We start from the raw sequence: 18,281 nt of genomic DNA on the forward strand, positions 1-18,281 counted from the left end.
CGGCCCTATCCCCAACTAGTCCCTTGGAGTGAATCACATTGGATATAGCCTATCAACCATGTTTAAATATGACCTACGCGTGACGGCTCCTATATAAATGTGAATACGTAGGCACATTTTTTAACCAGGTTAGGTTTTGTCCTTCGCAAGAACACTCAAAGTGGTGAAGCAAAAGCTTTCTCAAGACAGTCCAACAAATGACCGGGTGTTCTACTACCCTAACGCAGGGGATTGTCGAACTAGTCTGAAAACTGAAGTTGGTCATCCATAATGAGCTCTTATATCATAAGGCCGGAAACGAACACTACTGAAGTCAATGTATCGAACACAAACGTCTGCAAATTTAGGTCTACAACTTTTATCCACGGTCCTTATAAAGTTTAAATTATGTAGATGCGCCAAGGATTATACGATTTTCACCCATGAGAACGCACTTAGATTGCTTATGATTTCGAGGGCGGCATCCTTGGCCGAATAGTTACTCCCTAACGTTTCAATGTGTTTTTTTTTGGTGTAGCTCGGAAGCATATCGCGACAAAACACATCCGTCAGAAAGTCTTCGGATCTACACATAGAACTTCTAGGAAAGTAACGTCGACGAAGGTATGAGTTCGAAGTCGCAGTCCTATAGCTTCTGTGCTGGCATATGGTATAAGGGCCAAAATGCGTGGTAGCGAATGGTGGTCGGGATTGCTAGCATTGATGTTAATCGTTAAAACTGTGCCACGATAGTCATGATCCACACATAGCCACAAATGGTTTAAAGAAATTGTGCCGACGACGGGTATTAGAGTTAGTTCAGAATATCTCCTTCGGTGAAACTACGCTACAAAAGTGTGACCATTTTAAGTATTTCCCCCTCTCTCTGCAAGGAGCTACTCCAGAAATTTGTTAACGATCTGCGAGATTTTGAGGCAAAAACCGCGAATCTTTCCGAAATGGCCGAAACGTCCTTAAATATATATAAAAAAACATTACATGCCTCCCAGATACTCATCCGTAAGATAATGATATTGTTCCAGATCGTCAAACATACCATTGACGTCAGCAGTATGTTTCCATATTCATTAGTTGTGGACAATGTGATACTCTGAAGTACAGCCATTCAATTCATAGGTTTACGCCGATCGCTTTGTCTGCGCGACGACCACGCCGCCGCCGTCGGAATATAATAGAGCCTATGCCGCCGCCACCGATTAGGTGACCGGCGTAAACCTCTAGTGCAAACCACCACGTGAGGTGTACGCAACTTATGTGAAAGATTGAACAAAATCAACCGGCTAGTTTTTGATTCTATAAGCCTCTCACAAACGGACATTCATTTTTATATATATAGAAGAAAGGTATGAAAACTATTTCTTATGGAAATTTTTAAAAAAGTCAGAGTGCCAAAAACGTTTGAAGCTTGTAAAATGTATGAAAATAAAAATGACTTCTCGACTAGCAAAGCTTATGGTTCTGTTGTTTTATCTTCGATAATTAGGAAAAACTTATAAGGATTTCGAGTTTGAGACTATGACAACTAGTCTCAAAAACGTTTAAAAAAATATTCGAAAATATTTTTTAGATTTATGACTTTTTAGGGCATGCCTGAGAAACAGAAGGTCAAAAGGTCGCAAGAAGAGGCAATTGCTATTTCGTAGGACATCACAAAAGCAAAAGTGTCAGTTGAAAACACTGCGAGGGGCAGAATTAGAGCCAGTAGTGTCTCTTTATGCGATAGTTTGGCGCTAGTTCGGAACTATTGCGATTCGCTGCAGGATTCAAAATTTTTGAAAAATATGAAATGAAAATTGATAAAAATATTACAAGGTAAAGCCATAATTTTTTTTTGATTTTTAAAAAAATTGTAAAAACAATCTCAAATTTATTTTAGAAATGCCAAACCAAAAGAAAGGAACAAAAATATTGAATGCTTGACTTTTTCAAATGCCAGATAAAATATATTTGATTTATAAATCAACCGAAATTTTTTTTAATTCTTTGCCATTCGGGTTCCTTGTGTGGACTTGGAGGCAGCTATTTCTGCGCAGCTTAATTTACCTATCTGGTGATGACGGACAGTAGTGCGTCAATGTTTATATAATATACTAGCAGACCCGGCAGAAGTTGTTCTGCCCAGCTTTGGTCTATCTGCATAACTTTTAAGCAGTTTTTACTTCTTACTCTGCCTGCGCCTTTCCTTATCTTTTTATTCACTGTTCCCTCTGCCTTTCTCTTTTCATGCATTTCCCTCTCCCTCTCTGTCTTTTCCGTCACTTGTTTTTGCTCGATCTATACCTATCTATCTATCTTCGTCCCAGTCGGTCCCTGCTCCATTTCCCAAAAAAAAAAAAATGTCGTAAATACTTATATAGGGAAAATGCTACCTATATACCAAATTTCAGGCAAATCGAACCATGAATAGAATTCGTTCGAATTGATCGGGCTCTAGTGCTCTTCTCGGAAAAAAGGTGTCGTAAATACTTATCTAGGCAAACCTATATACCAAATTTTTCGAATAGATCGGTTCCTGGTTCCCAGAAGCAAACATGAACGCTCTCCTATCTTTCAAGTTGAATCAAACTGCACACGGTGTGCAAATTTGATTAAAATCGGTTAAATAGTTTAGGAGTCTATCGCGGACAAACAACGTGACACGAAATTTATATACATATACTAGCAGACCCGGCAGGCGTTGTTCTGCCCTAAATTTGGCCTATCTGCATACATTTTAATAAGCTTTTTCCGTCTAACTCTGCCCTCCGCCCACCCCTCTTCACTTTTTCCTGATCCTTTTATTCACTCCACCCTACGTCTTTTTCGCTTCATATCCCTCCATGTTTGTCTCATTCTATTTCTTTCTCAGTCTCCTTCTCTCTTTTCTCTTCTCTCACGTTGTTCTCATTCTTCTTCATTCCTTATTGCCTGTCGCAGAGGGTGGTATGTATTTTGTTCCAGTCCCACTCCGAGTCTCAATCCCAGTCCTAGTATACATACATATATTAAGATTGGCTCAGTGTTTGTGAATATTACTTGAGGGATGAAAATATGGGCCGGCTGAAACAGCTTAGGGATAATCATCGGTGCAACACTACATACCTATCAAGGGCAACAGTGTCTTTACACGTTGGGATCACAGAGCTTTACACGTTGGTTACAATTTTCACATAACATCAGGCAGCTTATTTGCTAACATTAGCAGGACCAGCAACATCGGCGCTACTTGTCATCATCACCAGACAGGTAAGTTAAGCTGCGGAGAAGTAACTGCCTCCAAGTCCACACAAGGAAACCGAATTGTAAAAATTTAAAAAAAATTTCCGTTTGATTTATAATAAATCAAAAAAAAAAAAACAAATCATTTGAAAAAGTCAAGCGTTCAAATCAAGGCGAATTCAGTACCAGGTGTTGTTATCCCAACATCTGATTGCTTCTTCTTGATTGTTTTCCATACAACGCCTTGTACAACAATATGGCAGTTATTCGAAATCAATGAAAATTTTCTTTTGACTTGACATTCTTCTGAGCGGCGAATTGGTTGAATTCGTTTTGCCACCACCCGGTATGAATTCGCCTTGGTTCAAATATTTTTGTTCATTTCTTTTGATTGGCCTTGTAAAAAATTTTGGAGAGTGATTTAATTTTTGTTTTTAAATCAAAAAAAAAAAAAAAAACAATATGGCCGCCGAAAAGAGAATGGTTTTACCTTTTAATACTTTAATCATGGCTATAACAGGTTGGTTCTTTAACTTTTTCGCGAAGTTGCTTAAAAATTCTAAAAAAAGGCACTTTTTTGAGATCAACATTTTTTAATAAAATTGTTTTGGCAGCTTTTGAATTGCATTTTATTTTACATCACGTTAGAGAGCATTGTGGATAAAACAAGTGTGAGGTCTTGTCTGACAACTGCCTGACAGGATGTGAAAAATGGCTACTTTTTAGCGTTTTAACAGGATGTTCAATAAGGCCTATCTTCAGCGGTGTAAGAAGGAGATACAGGATGAGAGCACGATAGTCACTTTCAAAAGCAGGTGATTCATTCTATTTGTAAATTTGACGTCTATGGTCATATCCACAATGACAGAGAGTTTGGTCCCAGACTTTGAATTGGTTTTTTTCTTGTTCATCACTGTTTACACATATTTAAACTTATAATTAAAAAAGTCTATAAAACTCAAATAACAACTAAGGCAGACTATGCCCACATTGTTACTTTTTTGGTTTTTTAAATAAAAAATTAAAATAATATCTATGTTTTGGCTGCTAACTCGAAAACCAATTATATTTTGCTTTTTAATCCAGTGTTCCAGTGCTGTTCAGTGTAATTTTAATAACCTAATTCATTTGTAAGCTGTTCTGACATTTGTGGTAAGCCCTGTACGTGTTCAATTAAATCAAGTAATCAAATTAAATTAAATGTCAGGAATTTAAAACGTTTATTGGTCACAAACGAAACATTAAATATATTTAAAACTTAAATTGAACGAGTTTTTTTATATTATAGGTATTTAGTATATCTCAAATCGTAATTTAAAACAAAACGGTTAGTATCCAATTAATTTTAATAACAAATAAAAATGGCATTCAAAATCTTAATGTTAGAAACAAAGCACATATGTACTAGAGGTTTACGCCGATCACTATATCGGCGGCGGCGGCGTGGGCGGCGCGCCGGTGTACGCCGGTGTTCTTGCTTTAAAAAGCTTTTTTCTATTTAAAAAAATAATATTTAGGAAGGGTTTTGTTTGTATGTATTTAAGGGAATCAACGTATTGGCAATTTCGGAGAGATCCTCAAAGTCTCGCGGATCGTTAAAAAAATTTCAAGAGCAGCTCCTTGCGGAGGGACTGTCCTTCATTCACTTACTCCAGGGAGGCTTCGAACCTAGCCCCTAGCCTGCGTCTTCCGAAAAAAATTGAAGTACTTAAAATGGTCACACTTTTGTCTGTATATCTCTACAAAGCGTAGTTTCACCGAAGGAGATGTTCTGGTCTAACTTCTAATACTCGATATTGAAACGATTTCTTTAAGTTATTTCTGACCACCTGCTGGTCACGCACAAAGGCGACTTACGGTTGCTATTAATGGTCTTTTAATACTCATGGCACAGTTTTAACGATGAGCACCAACGCTGGTCTATTGTTAATCGCGCCAAAGGGGGTATCTAGTTTTTTCGGCTGTTTTAAGAGCTATAATTCCCGAAGTACGAACAGTAGCAATCCTGTCCACTACCAGTCACTACCACGCCTCCTGGCCCTCATACAACATGCCAGCACAGAAGCTATAGGACTGCGAACTGGAACTCATGGCGGCCACCGTGGTGTGATGGTAGCGTGCTCCGCCTACCACACCGGATGCCCTGGGTTCACACCACGGGAAAAGCAACATCAAAATTTTTGAAATAAGGTTTTTCAATTAGAAGAAAATTTTTCTGGGCGGGGTCGTCCCTCGGCAGTGTATTTCTGCCATGAAAAGCTCTCAGTGAAAACTCATCTGCCTCGCAGATGCCGTTCGGAGTCGGCATAAAACAAGTAGGTCCCGTCCCGCCAATTTGTAGGAAAAATTAAAAAAAGGAGCACGACGTAAATTGGAAGAGAAGCTCGGCCTAAAATCTCTTCGGAGGTTTTATTTTTTATTTTTTATTTTAAACTGCCGAGCACTACCAGAGAAACACCTTGAAACGTTAGGGAATAACTATTCGGCCAGGGATGCCGCCCTCGAAATCATAAGCAGTCCAAGTGGATATTATTGCGTAACTCATGGGTGAAAATAGTATAATCCTACATAATTTAAAATTTGCAAGTACCGTGAATACCTTTTTTTTTTTAATGTAGACTAAAACTTGCAGACGTTTGTGTTCACAACATCGATTTCAATAGTCTTCGCTAACCCAAAACGATATTTTAGAATGAAAGTCGACCGATTTTAAGTTGAAAGATGTTATGTTTATACGCTCAGTTCAAAATGTTGTTGTCCGGGCCTTTGATACAAGAATTCATTATAAATAACGGCTTCAGTTTTCAGACTACCCACTACGTTAGACCAGTAGCACACCCGGTCATTTGTTCTACTGTCTGGGGAAAACTTTGGCTTCACCACATTTAGTGTTCTTGCGAAGAACAAAGCCTCACTTGGTAAATATATGTGCCCGTCCAATTTTCGACATGAACAATAAATGGCCTAGACAGTCTTAACTGAGTAGAAAATATATTATCGCGCCGGACGCCGCCGCCGCCGCCGCCGCGCCGCTATTTTTGACATACGGCGGCGGCGTGCAAAAAACGCCGAAATCGGTGGCGGCGGCGTATATCTCTAATATATACATACTAAAAAAAACAATTTTTTTATTAACGCAGTCACACATAGTAAAATAACATGCAAATGTGAGAAATATAGAAAAATGCGAAAAACTAACAAAAGTTATCTAATTAAACGAAAATATGCGAATTTTGTATTCAAAAAGCGTTTGCCATTTGTTTACGATCACAAGCACGTTGTGCTGATTGGCGGCTGTCAATATTCGTTTAAGCCAATTTTGTATATTAGGGTGTATTACACGACTGATTTGGAAATGCTGGCGAAATTGGGGTTTCAATAATAAAATCTGATGCACGGCAGATAGAAAATTTAGTTGCAATAAAAATGGAAACTCGACTTTTTTTAATAAAATTATTACATATGTTCCACTAATCTTACTTCCACTTGTACTGCGTCGAATACTGCCACCCCACCTCCCTAGGGCTGGCACGCGTTCCCGTAATGATTTTTCAAGCAGTCAGCTAAGAATATTTAAATGAAAATTAATTTAACGAAAATTGTCAAACGTGTCACTGAATATGACTTATGCTAATCGGAAATCGAGATAAAATTTTAAATTTTCTGAAACATTAGTAAACCATACATATATATACATTAGGGTTGTCATTAATAAATCAAACGAGTTTTATTTAAATTTTCACTTTTTTAAAAAATGTTACCAATTTTCGACACTAATATATTTTGGATTCAGTCAGGCATGTGTACTAAATTTGATAGGGATTTCTCAATTTTTACTCAATCTGTTAACGAACGATCGGCATGATATACAGGAGGCTGGGTATGGAGAGTGGGCGTGGCTTTAACCAGCCAATCTGTACAAGAAACATTACTGTAAACAATACTCTTACAAAATTTCGTTAGAAGCGGTAAATTTTCATGATGATTTTTATGACATAAACAATTTTAGAGAAATTACATAAAAAGAGAGTGCGACGTTCATTTCAAAAGTACAACATGCTCACCCCAAACAAAATCAGTTGATACTGCAATGAATTGGGTGGCTAGGAACATAGAGAAAGACCTGGAATACCAGGAGTATGCCTTAGGTGGTTTTCTGGACATTGCCCAGGTATTCAACAATGTATTGAGGCGAGAATGCATCGACAGTCTCAACTCGATTGAAGTAAATACGGCCTTAACAAAATATATCGGCTCTATGTTAAGCTGCAGAATGATGCCGCGGCATTGGGTTCTATTAGAGTCCCCACAATCCGTAAACAGAGGAACGCCGCAAAGTGAGGTACCAATGCTGTGGACGCTAGTCATCAGTCACTTGCTTAGGCGCTTCGACAAACGACCAGTAAAACTCACGGTATATCTTCGTGACACTGTATGCGTGCAAGAAGATGCTAGGATGCACATGGGGTCTCCCGCCCAAAACTCCCACATTTACGACAGTTGTCAAACCCATACTATACCACGGGGTCCTAGTTTGGTGGACAGGAACAGAAAAATGTACGTTTCCCAAAAAAACTTGAGAGAGTTTGCAGATTATGAATTTAGCATAGCGGGAGCCTGAAAACTAACTCGACAACAGCATTGCATGCCATTCTGTACATCACACCAACTGACCTAAAGCCAGAAACATATCGCAAGGAACTTCAAGAAGGCTTAAGGCCTCGGTGCGCTGAAGTGCATGACATTTCGTTACAGCAGCGTAGCGCCATTAAATATAGAGCGAACGGACTACATAGTTCCGTGTCTGAAAATAAAAAGATCTGGAGGTCACAACAGAACCGCAAGGTTAGCGCAAGGGTGAGGAAATGGCAGAACATACTATAGCGTTTATAGCGATGGTTCCAAATTAACGGAAGGGATCAGTTGTGCTGTGGAGGCTGCCAGATCACTGCAATATCTCAGGCGGAAATTGTAGTCATGAAGAAATCAGCAGAAATTCTGCAGAAAGCGTGCTTAAGCTGCAGTCAGGTAATATATGTGTTAATAGTCAGGCGGTGATCAAGGCAATAATCTCACGCAGTACTTCTTTAAGAAATGTCCTAAAATACAAAGAAGCATGCTAAAGTCTTCGCTCAGGCCGATGGAACATCTGTACTGGGTTCCCTGTCATATAGGGATAGACGGCAACGAAAATGCCGATGAGTTGGCAAAGGAGGGTGCAGCACTTGATGAGTTGACGGTAAATGTCCCAATCCTTTAGGGAGAAATCAAATGAAGACAAGAGTGGCATATCATCCATTAAGCAGGAAAGGCATGAACATTAAACTCACAAAGTTACTCATGTCTATTAAAAGACAAGACACAAGACTCACGATGAGCATACTTACTGGACACTACCTTCTGGCGTCACATGCTTATAAGTTAAGCCTCGTCAGTAACAGCCGATGAGGAAATGCGCGCTGCAGGAAGAAACGTTTGAACATGTTTTGCGTTCGTGTGCTGGGCTCCAACTAGTAGGGGCAGCAGAGTTGCAAGATCTCGAAGCAGCAATTAAGTTAAGCGCTAGAAAACTCCTAGTATTTGCCAAAAGAACGAAGTTATTCTATCTTGTTTGATACATCAAGTTATTCTATAATATATGGTGCCTAATTGAGTTTTTGCGTTTGGCCTTCAAACAAATTCTGGTAACACTATGGTCATATTCAGTCTATATAAGGTCTTTATTTTCAACCAGTTCAACCTAACCTAATCTAGCGTGTTGGTGGAAAGTCGCCTATTTTGTCTGCCAGCTCGAAAATTATGTTTTCACTATATGCCAAGAAATACCCAATTTTGAAAATTAGTTGGATCATCGTGCTATCTCAGAATTGGTTTTAAAACCACTCTATATTAGCTCAAAATAAGCAAGTCACATTTATGTTGAGACGATAAATTTTCCAAACAGTTAAGTTTTGATATTGGATGTTGTTAACTCCAACTCTGCTATAGAGCGTTTTCCAAAGATATATGCAGATTGTGCGGCAACTGACTCAATTGTCAATATGTAGTAAGAGTAGAAATGTCTGAACTGAAAGTGGCGACTTTGGAGTATTACGGGGTCACTTTGCACAAAGTTTTTATTTTAAGAGATATTTGCAATGTTAAAAGCCATGTTTTTTATACTGACATTTTTCAATTACTGGAAAATAATATTTAGACATAGTATGTCAAATAATCAAAAACCACACTACATATTGTACAATAAAACTTACCCAAACACAATGGCAGTGACTGAGCTAAGCGCACATCACTACATGACGCTCATATGGGCTAGCAGAGGTCGGTGGCAAAGGTCTCAGCACCCCATTAATAAATAACATGTCAAGCAAGTTTTCATACATACATACATGCATATGTGTGTAAAAATATCTTTTCATCTAAAATTGTTTTTAGTTAAGAATAATTGATTTTATGATTATTTTTTACTCATTCGTATGTATAAGTTTTTGAGTGATTTCGATTGACCGCACACTGTGGCGTATGAGTAATGCGAAAACAATAAACCAATTATCTCACTCGTTACATATCGATGTAAATATGTCAATTTATACAAATGTATGTCACTTGTAAGTAGCTGGAGAACAAAAAAAACCTTTTGATTTTATTCATTGCTTTGAGTTGGAAGACTACACACAGTGAGTATTTAATGACTCGACTTGGCTGGCTGCTGACTGCCGTTTGTCTATTCAGTGAAATTGATGATAATTATACTACCAATGATGATAATAATGATAATGTTAATGTTGCTAATGATTATTACACAAGTGTGTGCAGTTGGTCAAGCTGGATGTCTATTTGTGGGTTGTTGTTGTTGTATGAGGCAGACGTACGAGTACCATTTTAACAATGAAGCGCATTAATTAGGTTAGCAATGCACGTTTGTGATTTTTCTCTGCATTCTTGTGTTTTCTGGTTTCATTTTGGCATCGGCAGAACAAGAATTCATTATTAACCATTCAATAAAAATGAAAGGGATATAGTGGGGATGCTTTTGCTGTAAGTATAGCAAGACGGCTTCTTCCACTAGATAAGTCCTCATCGGACAATGACAAATGAGAAAAAAATATTTCATTGCTAAATTGTTTTCTATCAGCTAGTTCTCAAAGTTATTTAGAACTCTAGAGACACATTTTTGTTTCGCATACATTGACAGAAGCTCCGAGCTGTGTTTTCACTTCACAAGTTACTTCAAGACCGAATGCAAGATTACACTTTTCATGAAAATTTTCAAAATATCTCAATTCTCGACTGGGGAGTTATCAAATGACGCTTAATAATACCATAAGGTCAGCAACCGAGACAACATAGCAACCAACTGTTTGATCTAGCTCCGCCTCTAAGAGGGATAAGGAAACATATTCGAAAGCACTATGATGACATCCGGCATCTGCCTACGCAGCCGTTTGATCCATCCAGATAAGCATAAGAATAACCTAAGCCCAATCCACACAAAATCCGTAAACACCTTTGCTAGGTCGCGCCCGGTGAACTATGTTATCAATATTCAACCCTTGCAAAAGAAGAAAGCAGATTACCATTGGGAGACTTGAGTCACTCTGGCCAAACTTCGTTCGGCATACTGAAACAGGTGGTTGTCCAGAATGAACACCGACATATCGACACAATATGACACAGTATTTCTTTTCAATTATAATGTGGAACCTACGCCTCTTACAATAATTTTCCTATGGTTCACACTTGTTGAACCTTCTAGTTTTTTTGGACTCCCTTAATAGGACTTTGATGCCAATTTGTGAATGATCGCACCTATTGAATGGGGCGTAGCACTATTAATACAACTCAGTAAGGACTGGAAAGGAACTCCCCAAGCAGTTTGAAAGCAAAAGAAACTTCAAACAAAGCACTTTGGCGGCCATGTCACTTTTGATGGATAACAATTTGATACTGTAAAGTACTTCGATTATCTGGGAGCCAGGATTCACAGCAATAACAATGTCAGTGTCAACTTACAAGTCACTCATCATACCTTCCCTGTTGTACGGCTCGGATTCATGGACGTTATCGAGAGAAGAAAAGATCGTCCTTGGAGTATTCGGAAGAAGTGGTCCTGTCACTGATACTGGAAGCTAATATCCAATGAGGCATAAACAATGATGAGGTATATGACTCTTACGCAGAAATAAAACTCCGTTGGATTATTCCTGTTATACGAATGGATGAAGTCACTTTTGCCAAGAAAGTTTTTTATCGACACCCCTATTTTGAAGCAGAGAAAAAGCGAGGCCTTCGGTCTTCGCTGGGTTGGAAAAGGCAGGCGGAGGATGATTTGATCTCCCTTGCTGCTTCTAATTGGCATCAGCTATCGCGAAACAGGTGACTTCTTATGAGATGGCCAAAACGCCAAGGCGGTCAAGCGCTGAGTCCACGAAGTAAAATTAGTTTTATATGTAAGGACTAGAGCTTTGCAAAAAATACACTTTCAGAATTTTATCTGCAATTATTAAAATCCTAAACTAACTTATATAAATAGTCTTAATCCAATTAAACCATGGTCTATTTTATTTCATCATTTATCATGTTTGTTTAAAATACAGTTTTAAGCCACTTGTTTACTATTTTCTCCTTTTCGTTTTAGGTGACTGGTGCAGGTAATGGCCTTGGAAGGGAAATCGCCATTGAATTAGCCCGAAAGGGTTGCAAATTGGCCATTGTGGATGTACACTCAAAAGGCTGCTATGAAACAGTTGACCTCATTACCAAAATACCAAGCGCAGTAGCCAAGGCATATAAGGTAGGCATAACCGTAGTGCAATTGTGATGCAAGATCGACATACAGAATTGGCTAGTACTCTGTTTATATGTTCATATGCATATTTACGTTCTTATATACACGCCCCGCAGGAATATGTATTGATACCCAATTACTGTATTAAGGAGGATTCAATCGCACCACCTCAGTTTATCCTGCTATCAATTAAAATGTTTACCTCGGTTTCTATTTGCGATCTCATGCATATTTTTATTTTGTCATTGTTTAAGCAACTTTTAAATTAAACCAAATTTTAGTATATTTCAAAGTTCTATTTCATCCTATGATTTTAAAACTTTCATAGAGCAAGCGGCCATTGGAATCCCGTAACCTGTATTGACAGCGTCGTTGAGTACGCAAGTGTCGCTCGACAATAGATATCCGCGTGGTTAATATCGGAGACCTCCGATTAAAAGACGTTGTAATAATGCGGAAGCCAGAATATCTGTCCAATTCCTTGATCCTTGCAAAATAATGTCCTCAACCCTCCCGTCAATTTCGAACAATATGTAAAGAAGTTCACCACTTCATTCTTCCCGAGAGGGAGCATGAGTGGCGGTCTCAGCAACAAGGGACGGAAGCCGGCAAACAGTAGGCTGCCCCGCTAGGAACGAAGTTAAAACTATTTAGTGTCCGAGTGAATATGATTTCCAAACTTGAATCCCCGATATCGACAAATTCAGCATTGCGGGTAGTGCCAGTGTACTAAGTGTCCACCACATAGAAGAGGATCGGCAGAACTATCATTACATAAATCCAATGTACATCCTTGAAGAGAGCCCCTAGGGGTTAACAACCGATCCCTGATAGCAACACAAGGCAGCACTAGCGTTTTAGTACTATCTTCTATATTAAGCTTCAATAAAAAGCGTGCATAACTCATCTGTTCTGTCAACAGCACCAGAAACATTATGGTCTAAATCGGCGATCTTGAACTTCTTCGTGAATAAAACCAGATCTGTTTTGCCAGGTTGAAACCTAATCGGCAAAAATCAGACCACATGGCCAGGATACCCAGCTATCTCTGTAAAACGCCCTTCAGTGTATACCCCATACAAGGATTACCAAGTCATCTGCTTAGGACATTAAGCTTCCCCTACTATCAAGTTCACGACGAAAAGCAAGAAAATAATACCGTCCTTTTGTATCATGACCATTCTTCTCTTTCTGTAAGCCGGCACTTCACCTCCGCTGTGATCGTTATGCCAAATTTCGAAGAGTTTGCTGAGTCAGCTGCAGGAAATCCCCAAAGCTCTCCGAAGTTTCGCAGGAATTATGGTATCCGGCCCGTAGTCTTATAGAGCTTGAAAGATTTAGGCCCGGGCTTTCAGTACAAGTTCAACGCAGTTTTTCAGTTAAACTGCACTTAAACTTATTCTATAGTTTTTCAGTCTATTTTAACTGAAGTTTAAGCTGAGCGGAAATTTTGTATAAAGCAAAAAATGCTATTACTTAAGTTAAAAAAATATAGTTCCCAACTTGTATTTATGCATGGTTCTCTCACTGGACTCAAATGTAAGATTACAATGCTACATTATTTTCATGAAAATAAAATATGTATAACTTATTTTTAATTAATAGCGCTTCTTTGCTGCTATCAGCCAGGTGTTTATTTCTCACAATAAACAGCTGTTGGCTTTGGTGGTACCACCGCGGGGAAGATTTTTTTTCAACCCGCCTCAACTCGATATCCAAAGTAGGATATAAACTGGAGAAATGTATTGGATATGCATTTGAAAGCTGCGCATTTCACAAAATCTCTCAAAACTCGAAAAAATAATTTGAGAATGACGTTGGAGGTCAACTCGAGAACTATACATTTTAAAAAATTTCTCAAAGGTTGGATAGTGATTGGAGAATGAAGTTGGATATCAGCTCTGAAACTAGATATTTATTTCTTAAGGCTAGAGAAATTTTTTTCCATGTTTTTTGGGTAAATAAAATCCAAGTGTTACCGTATCTACAAATTATCTAGACAATAAAAAAAAAAAACAGTGTTGCCGTACAAAAAGCCTACCCCCAAACGCGGCCTTAAACTGTGACTGAAAAACTGCTCAGTAGTTTAACTAGAGTTTAAATTTGACTACAATTTAAGCAAACTTAGTTTAAGCTTGGCTTAACCAACTACTGAAAAACCGGGCCTTAATGGTCAATGCAAGTTGGTGACTGGATGGCATTCCTCTTTGGCTGGTAGTCGCTGACAGTGAAGCAGATTCCTGCTCTACTGAAATATCTGAAAAACAAGCGGCCATTGGAAATCCAATTGATTTCTTACCACTCATTGCAAAGTTTCCATTCATATCGCCCATGTCACTCAATCGAGCGAAATCCTTCGGGGAGATATTTCTGAGTCTCGTAGACTTATCACACCCTACTATGTTTTCGCAGAAGCTTAGACAGGAAATTTATATTTAAAAATTCTCTCAGACCGTAGGTAGTTTACTCCTCTTGAGCTTGCTGAAAAAACGCCTATTGTGAGCCCTCAGTTCTATAAGTGCATCCGTTCACCTTGGAGGTTTACACCTGCATCCTCTTGAGTTTTCAGTAGACAGGAGAGAAAAAAGCACATCCACAGCGGTTTCAGAACGCACCGGTCCTACTGCCCTACCAATTATCAGTTAGTTCGTCTGATATTTCTAAAAAAAATTTTATTGTGACGTGACTCGATAATAAAGTGCTGTATGCACCACATGAAATGAAATGCTCAGAGAGAATGCTTCAGCCTCATACCACGAAACTCAGGTCTTTAGACACCAGAGAAATATAAACCCCAGTTTAAAATAAAAGCCAAAAGTACCTCACCCCTAGCATTGGTATCTCCCGCAAATGCCAGCCTTTGGCAACAAGTACAACCTTAGACCGAGTACGACATTGCGATGTAAAGACATTTCGTACCAATCACGATTACGGGTGGGATTTATTCACACTGTCAAAAGATAACAACTGCTGAGAATTTGAAAAAGTTTACTTACTCATTGGTGAATATAGAGCAGTACATTAAACTCCAACGGCTTCATTGGCAAGATCATGATGTGCGAAAGGAATATGTTTCTCTGGTCCGTAAAGCATATCTATCTACACCTGCCTCTGGCAGCAGTAGGATGCCACTGAGCTCTGGAAAATTATGTTTCCAATTAATGTCAGATAACGCTTGGGAGGGTTCGTAGCTTTCTTACGTCTAAACGCCCATGATAAGATTATGGGAAGAGAATTCTTAGAAATGTGACCCCCTTAAAAATTGGTGCGTGCTGTCATTCGTACCTACTTAACCAGCCATATCCACCTATATCAGTTCCAAGCTAGACTTTCCTGCAGGGTGATATACGGTCAGGCGGTTACATTTATGTGCAAGTGTGCATCAAAAGCTTCCTACTTTTATTTGCATATTGTATGTAAGGCAATTATAATCTGTTTAGACACTTGAATTCTTATTTGCATATGGTTGGATTTAAAAGTATGATTTCAATTAAATAAGGGGTTTCTTTAAAATCATTTACTAACTATAAGTACCTCCTATTAAGCTTTATTCAAAAGAGGCACTTTTCTTGTAAGAATACGTAATATAAAATTTCCAATTAATTTTTGGATAGACCGATGTTTCTTCACCACGTGAATTGCAGCTAATGGCTGTGAAAGTTGAAAAAGAATTGGGTCCTGTTGAGATTTTAGCCAACAATGCCTCCTTAATGCCTATGACGTCAACCCCACACTTGACCAGCGACGAAATTGAAACTATACTGACCGTTAATTTGGGCTCGTATATTATGGTGAGTATAATAAAACTTTTATAAAAATTGTATGCATACATGAATAATATTGAAAATTAAATGTTACAGACCGTTAAAGAGTTTTTACCGAAAATGGTAGCGAGGAAATCAGGACATGTTGTTGCGGTGGCGGCTTTAGCAGGTAAGTTTAAAAAAAAGAGACCTTGATATTAAGTTCTTGAGATGGTATCTCGAGATATGTCTAGAGGGCCTTGACAGTCCATTTGTTTTAGGTATATATAATCTTCGGCATCCCCTAAATATATAGAGAAGGAAAGGACCTTTAAAAGTTCTAGGAAAAATGGGCTGTGTCAAATTTCAGCAATATGTAGAAATAAAACGTAGACTACTCAAAGTGGTTGTCACTGTTGAGGAGCAGGTGGAAAGCAATAATATCATATTATAGCCCTAATAACGGCATGTAACTGTGCTTTCCAGTGCAGCGAAAAAGCAAAGAGTGGAGCCTTCTTAAAGGACAGGTACTTCTATTAATAGGGCTGAGAGAGCTTCATCGAATTTTTTCATGCGGACATGTTATTGTTGTGTAAATAGTGCTTTGACCCATTCAATTGTTATCAAAGTTCTCTTACGGGAGTCCGAGGAAACTAGCAATTTCAAGGGGGTGGACCAAAGGGAACTTAGTGTTAGAGGCGTAGGTTTCACATTACAATTGAGAAGATAGTTGGTGCCTTGTGGGGTCAAATCGCATGCGACATAGAATACTCATGTCGGGGTTGGTTTTGAAAAAATGAGAGTTTAACCTGTTATAGTATCCAGAACGAAGCCGGGCCTTGTTTATATGATTTCTTCTTCTGCCAGGGTATAATAGTGTAAATTGATGACGGGATCAGCGGACGCATCCAAGCGAAGGCGTTTACCAATTCTGTGTGACTTTTGCCTAGGACCTTGTTATGCTTATCTGGATCAAACGGCCGTGTAGGAAGATACTGGATCTCCTCATAGATGGAGATTTTGGCGATTTTCCTTTAATCATTTTGAAGGCGGGGTTAGATAAAGCAGTTGTTTGCTAGGGTGTCCAGGTTTTGTGAAAATTAAGCAAACAATGCAACCGCTGAGCGCACTAGCGCTTACAGGGTAGCTAGATGCTTATCCAAGGCTTATCTATTAATGTTGTAGGATGATGAAGTGGAATCATAGGGTTATTTCATGCATCACTGTCCAAATTTTGCCTGAAATAAGCGAAAGTATACCGTTCTAGGCTCACTCAGAACCCCGGAGGACTTGTCAGGGGCCACCGTAGTGTTGTGGTAGCGTGCTCCAAATACCACGTCGAAGCTTTTGGGTCCAAGTCCCGGGAAAAAACATAAAAAGTTAAAAGAAAAAGTTGTTTCAATTAGAAAAATGTTTTTTCGAAGCGTGTCGCCCCTCGGAAGTGGTTTGGAAAACACTTCGAGTGTATTTCTTCAATGAAAAGCTTGAAAATTAATCTGCTTCGCATTTGGAGTCCGCATATTTTGTAGGGAAAGTTAGAAAGCATTACAATGCAAATTGGAAGAGAAGTTCGGCATAAAATCTCCTTGGAGATAAATCGCGCCAGGTTTTTATTTTGAAACCACCGTCATGCAACGATTCTCTCAGTAGTTATGGCTTACGTAGTCGTTAACTTAACTCGGATCTAAGTGAGCTTTCCTTTTCGGGGTTACCACTCAACCTTACCTAAGCTAACTGTTGTGGACACATTCAACCAATTACTTAGAAAGACGAGCGGCAAAGTGTAAAAATTATGTGGCAGTCCTTAAAATTGACTACATTGTCAAAGTTAGTATTCACACTAAAAGGCGAAGATAGTAGTGATTCAAGGCAGTATTATAGGGCGATGCCAAAGCACCAAAAGCAATAAAATTACGCCCCATTCCCCAAGGCAAAAACGGTTGAGCTTATAATGAGTTCGTGTCAAGCGCTTTCTATATAAAGGTGCAAGCTATTGGGTGTAGTATAGCTTTCTGAGCTTTAATAAGCAATGAAGGTTGGTCCTTGAAAATATCAGGCCCAGCCCAACCTAATGGAGAAGTTCCTGACAGTAATATCAATGTTTTGCTGGATTCTCTGTCATAGCTAAGCCAAGGAGAAAGATTTAGCGGAAAAGATGTCCGTAGAAGGCACTGAAACCAATTTAAGCGAGCCCTGTTTTCACCCACCTAAGAAAAATTACGGGTTATACTCTTGTGATTAAAAGAAATAAATAAGTAGCTTATTTTTCAAACAATATATATTGGCAGTAAGGATATATACAGGTTTCCCCTAACTATGATCCAACGGAGGCGTATACCAAAAAGCTTCCGCTACAGATGCTGCCAAGATGATGAGCAATTGGATGAGTCGATGACATACCTCCCGCTGAAAAAGTGAGTCATATTTTAGCGCACATGCTCACGCACCCGATAAGCCGGCGTGCCGGAAGAGGGTTTATCTGTGCATCCTTATGAAGTGCACACGTAAAAGCAACTAGTTTGATTGTATAATTTAGAATAAATGAGACATAATTG

The 18,281-nt window shown here is 38.8% G+C and overlaps 1 protein-coding gene across 2 annotated transcripts in view; it reads left to right on the top strand.

Annotated features, from left to right (window-relative positions):
* Positions 1 to 18,281, top strand: part of LOC137238059 (estradiol 17-beta-dehydrogenase 11) — a 58,487-nt gene that overhangs the window by 31,613 nt on the left and 8,593 nt on the right. For both annotated transcript variants that reach the window (XM_067762624.1, XM_067762623.1), the window contains exons 2-4: positions 11,834 to 11,989; positions 15,598 to 15,774; positions 15,844 to 15,916. In XM_067762624.1, the coding sequence (XP_067618725.1) occupies positions 11,834 to 11,989; positions 15,598 to 15,774; positions 15,844 to 15,916 (406 nt within the window). The remainder of the gene's footprint in view (positions 1 to 11,833; positions 11,990 to 15,597; positions 15,775 to 15,843; positions 15,917 to 18,281) is intronic.

This window comes from Eurosta solidaginis, chromosome 1, assembly GCF_040869045.1.
Source record: "Eurosta solidaginis isolate ZX-2024a chromosome 1, ASM4086904v1, whole genome shotgun sequence".
In the NCBI taxonomy this organism is placed as follows: Eukaryota; Metazoa; Arthropoda; class Insecta; order Diptera; family Tephritidae; genus Eurosta; species Eurosta solidaginis.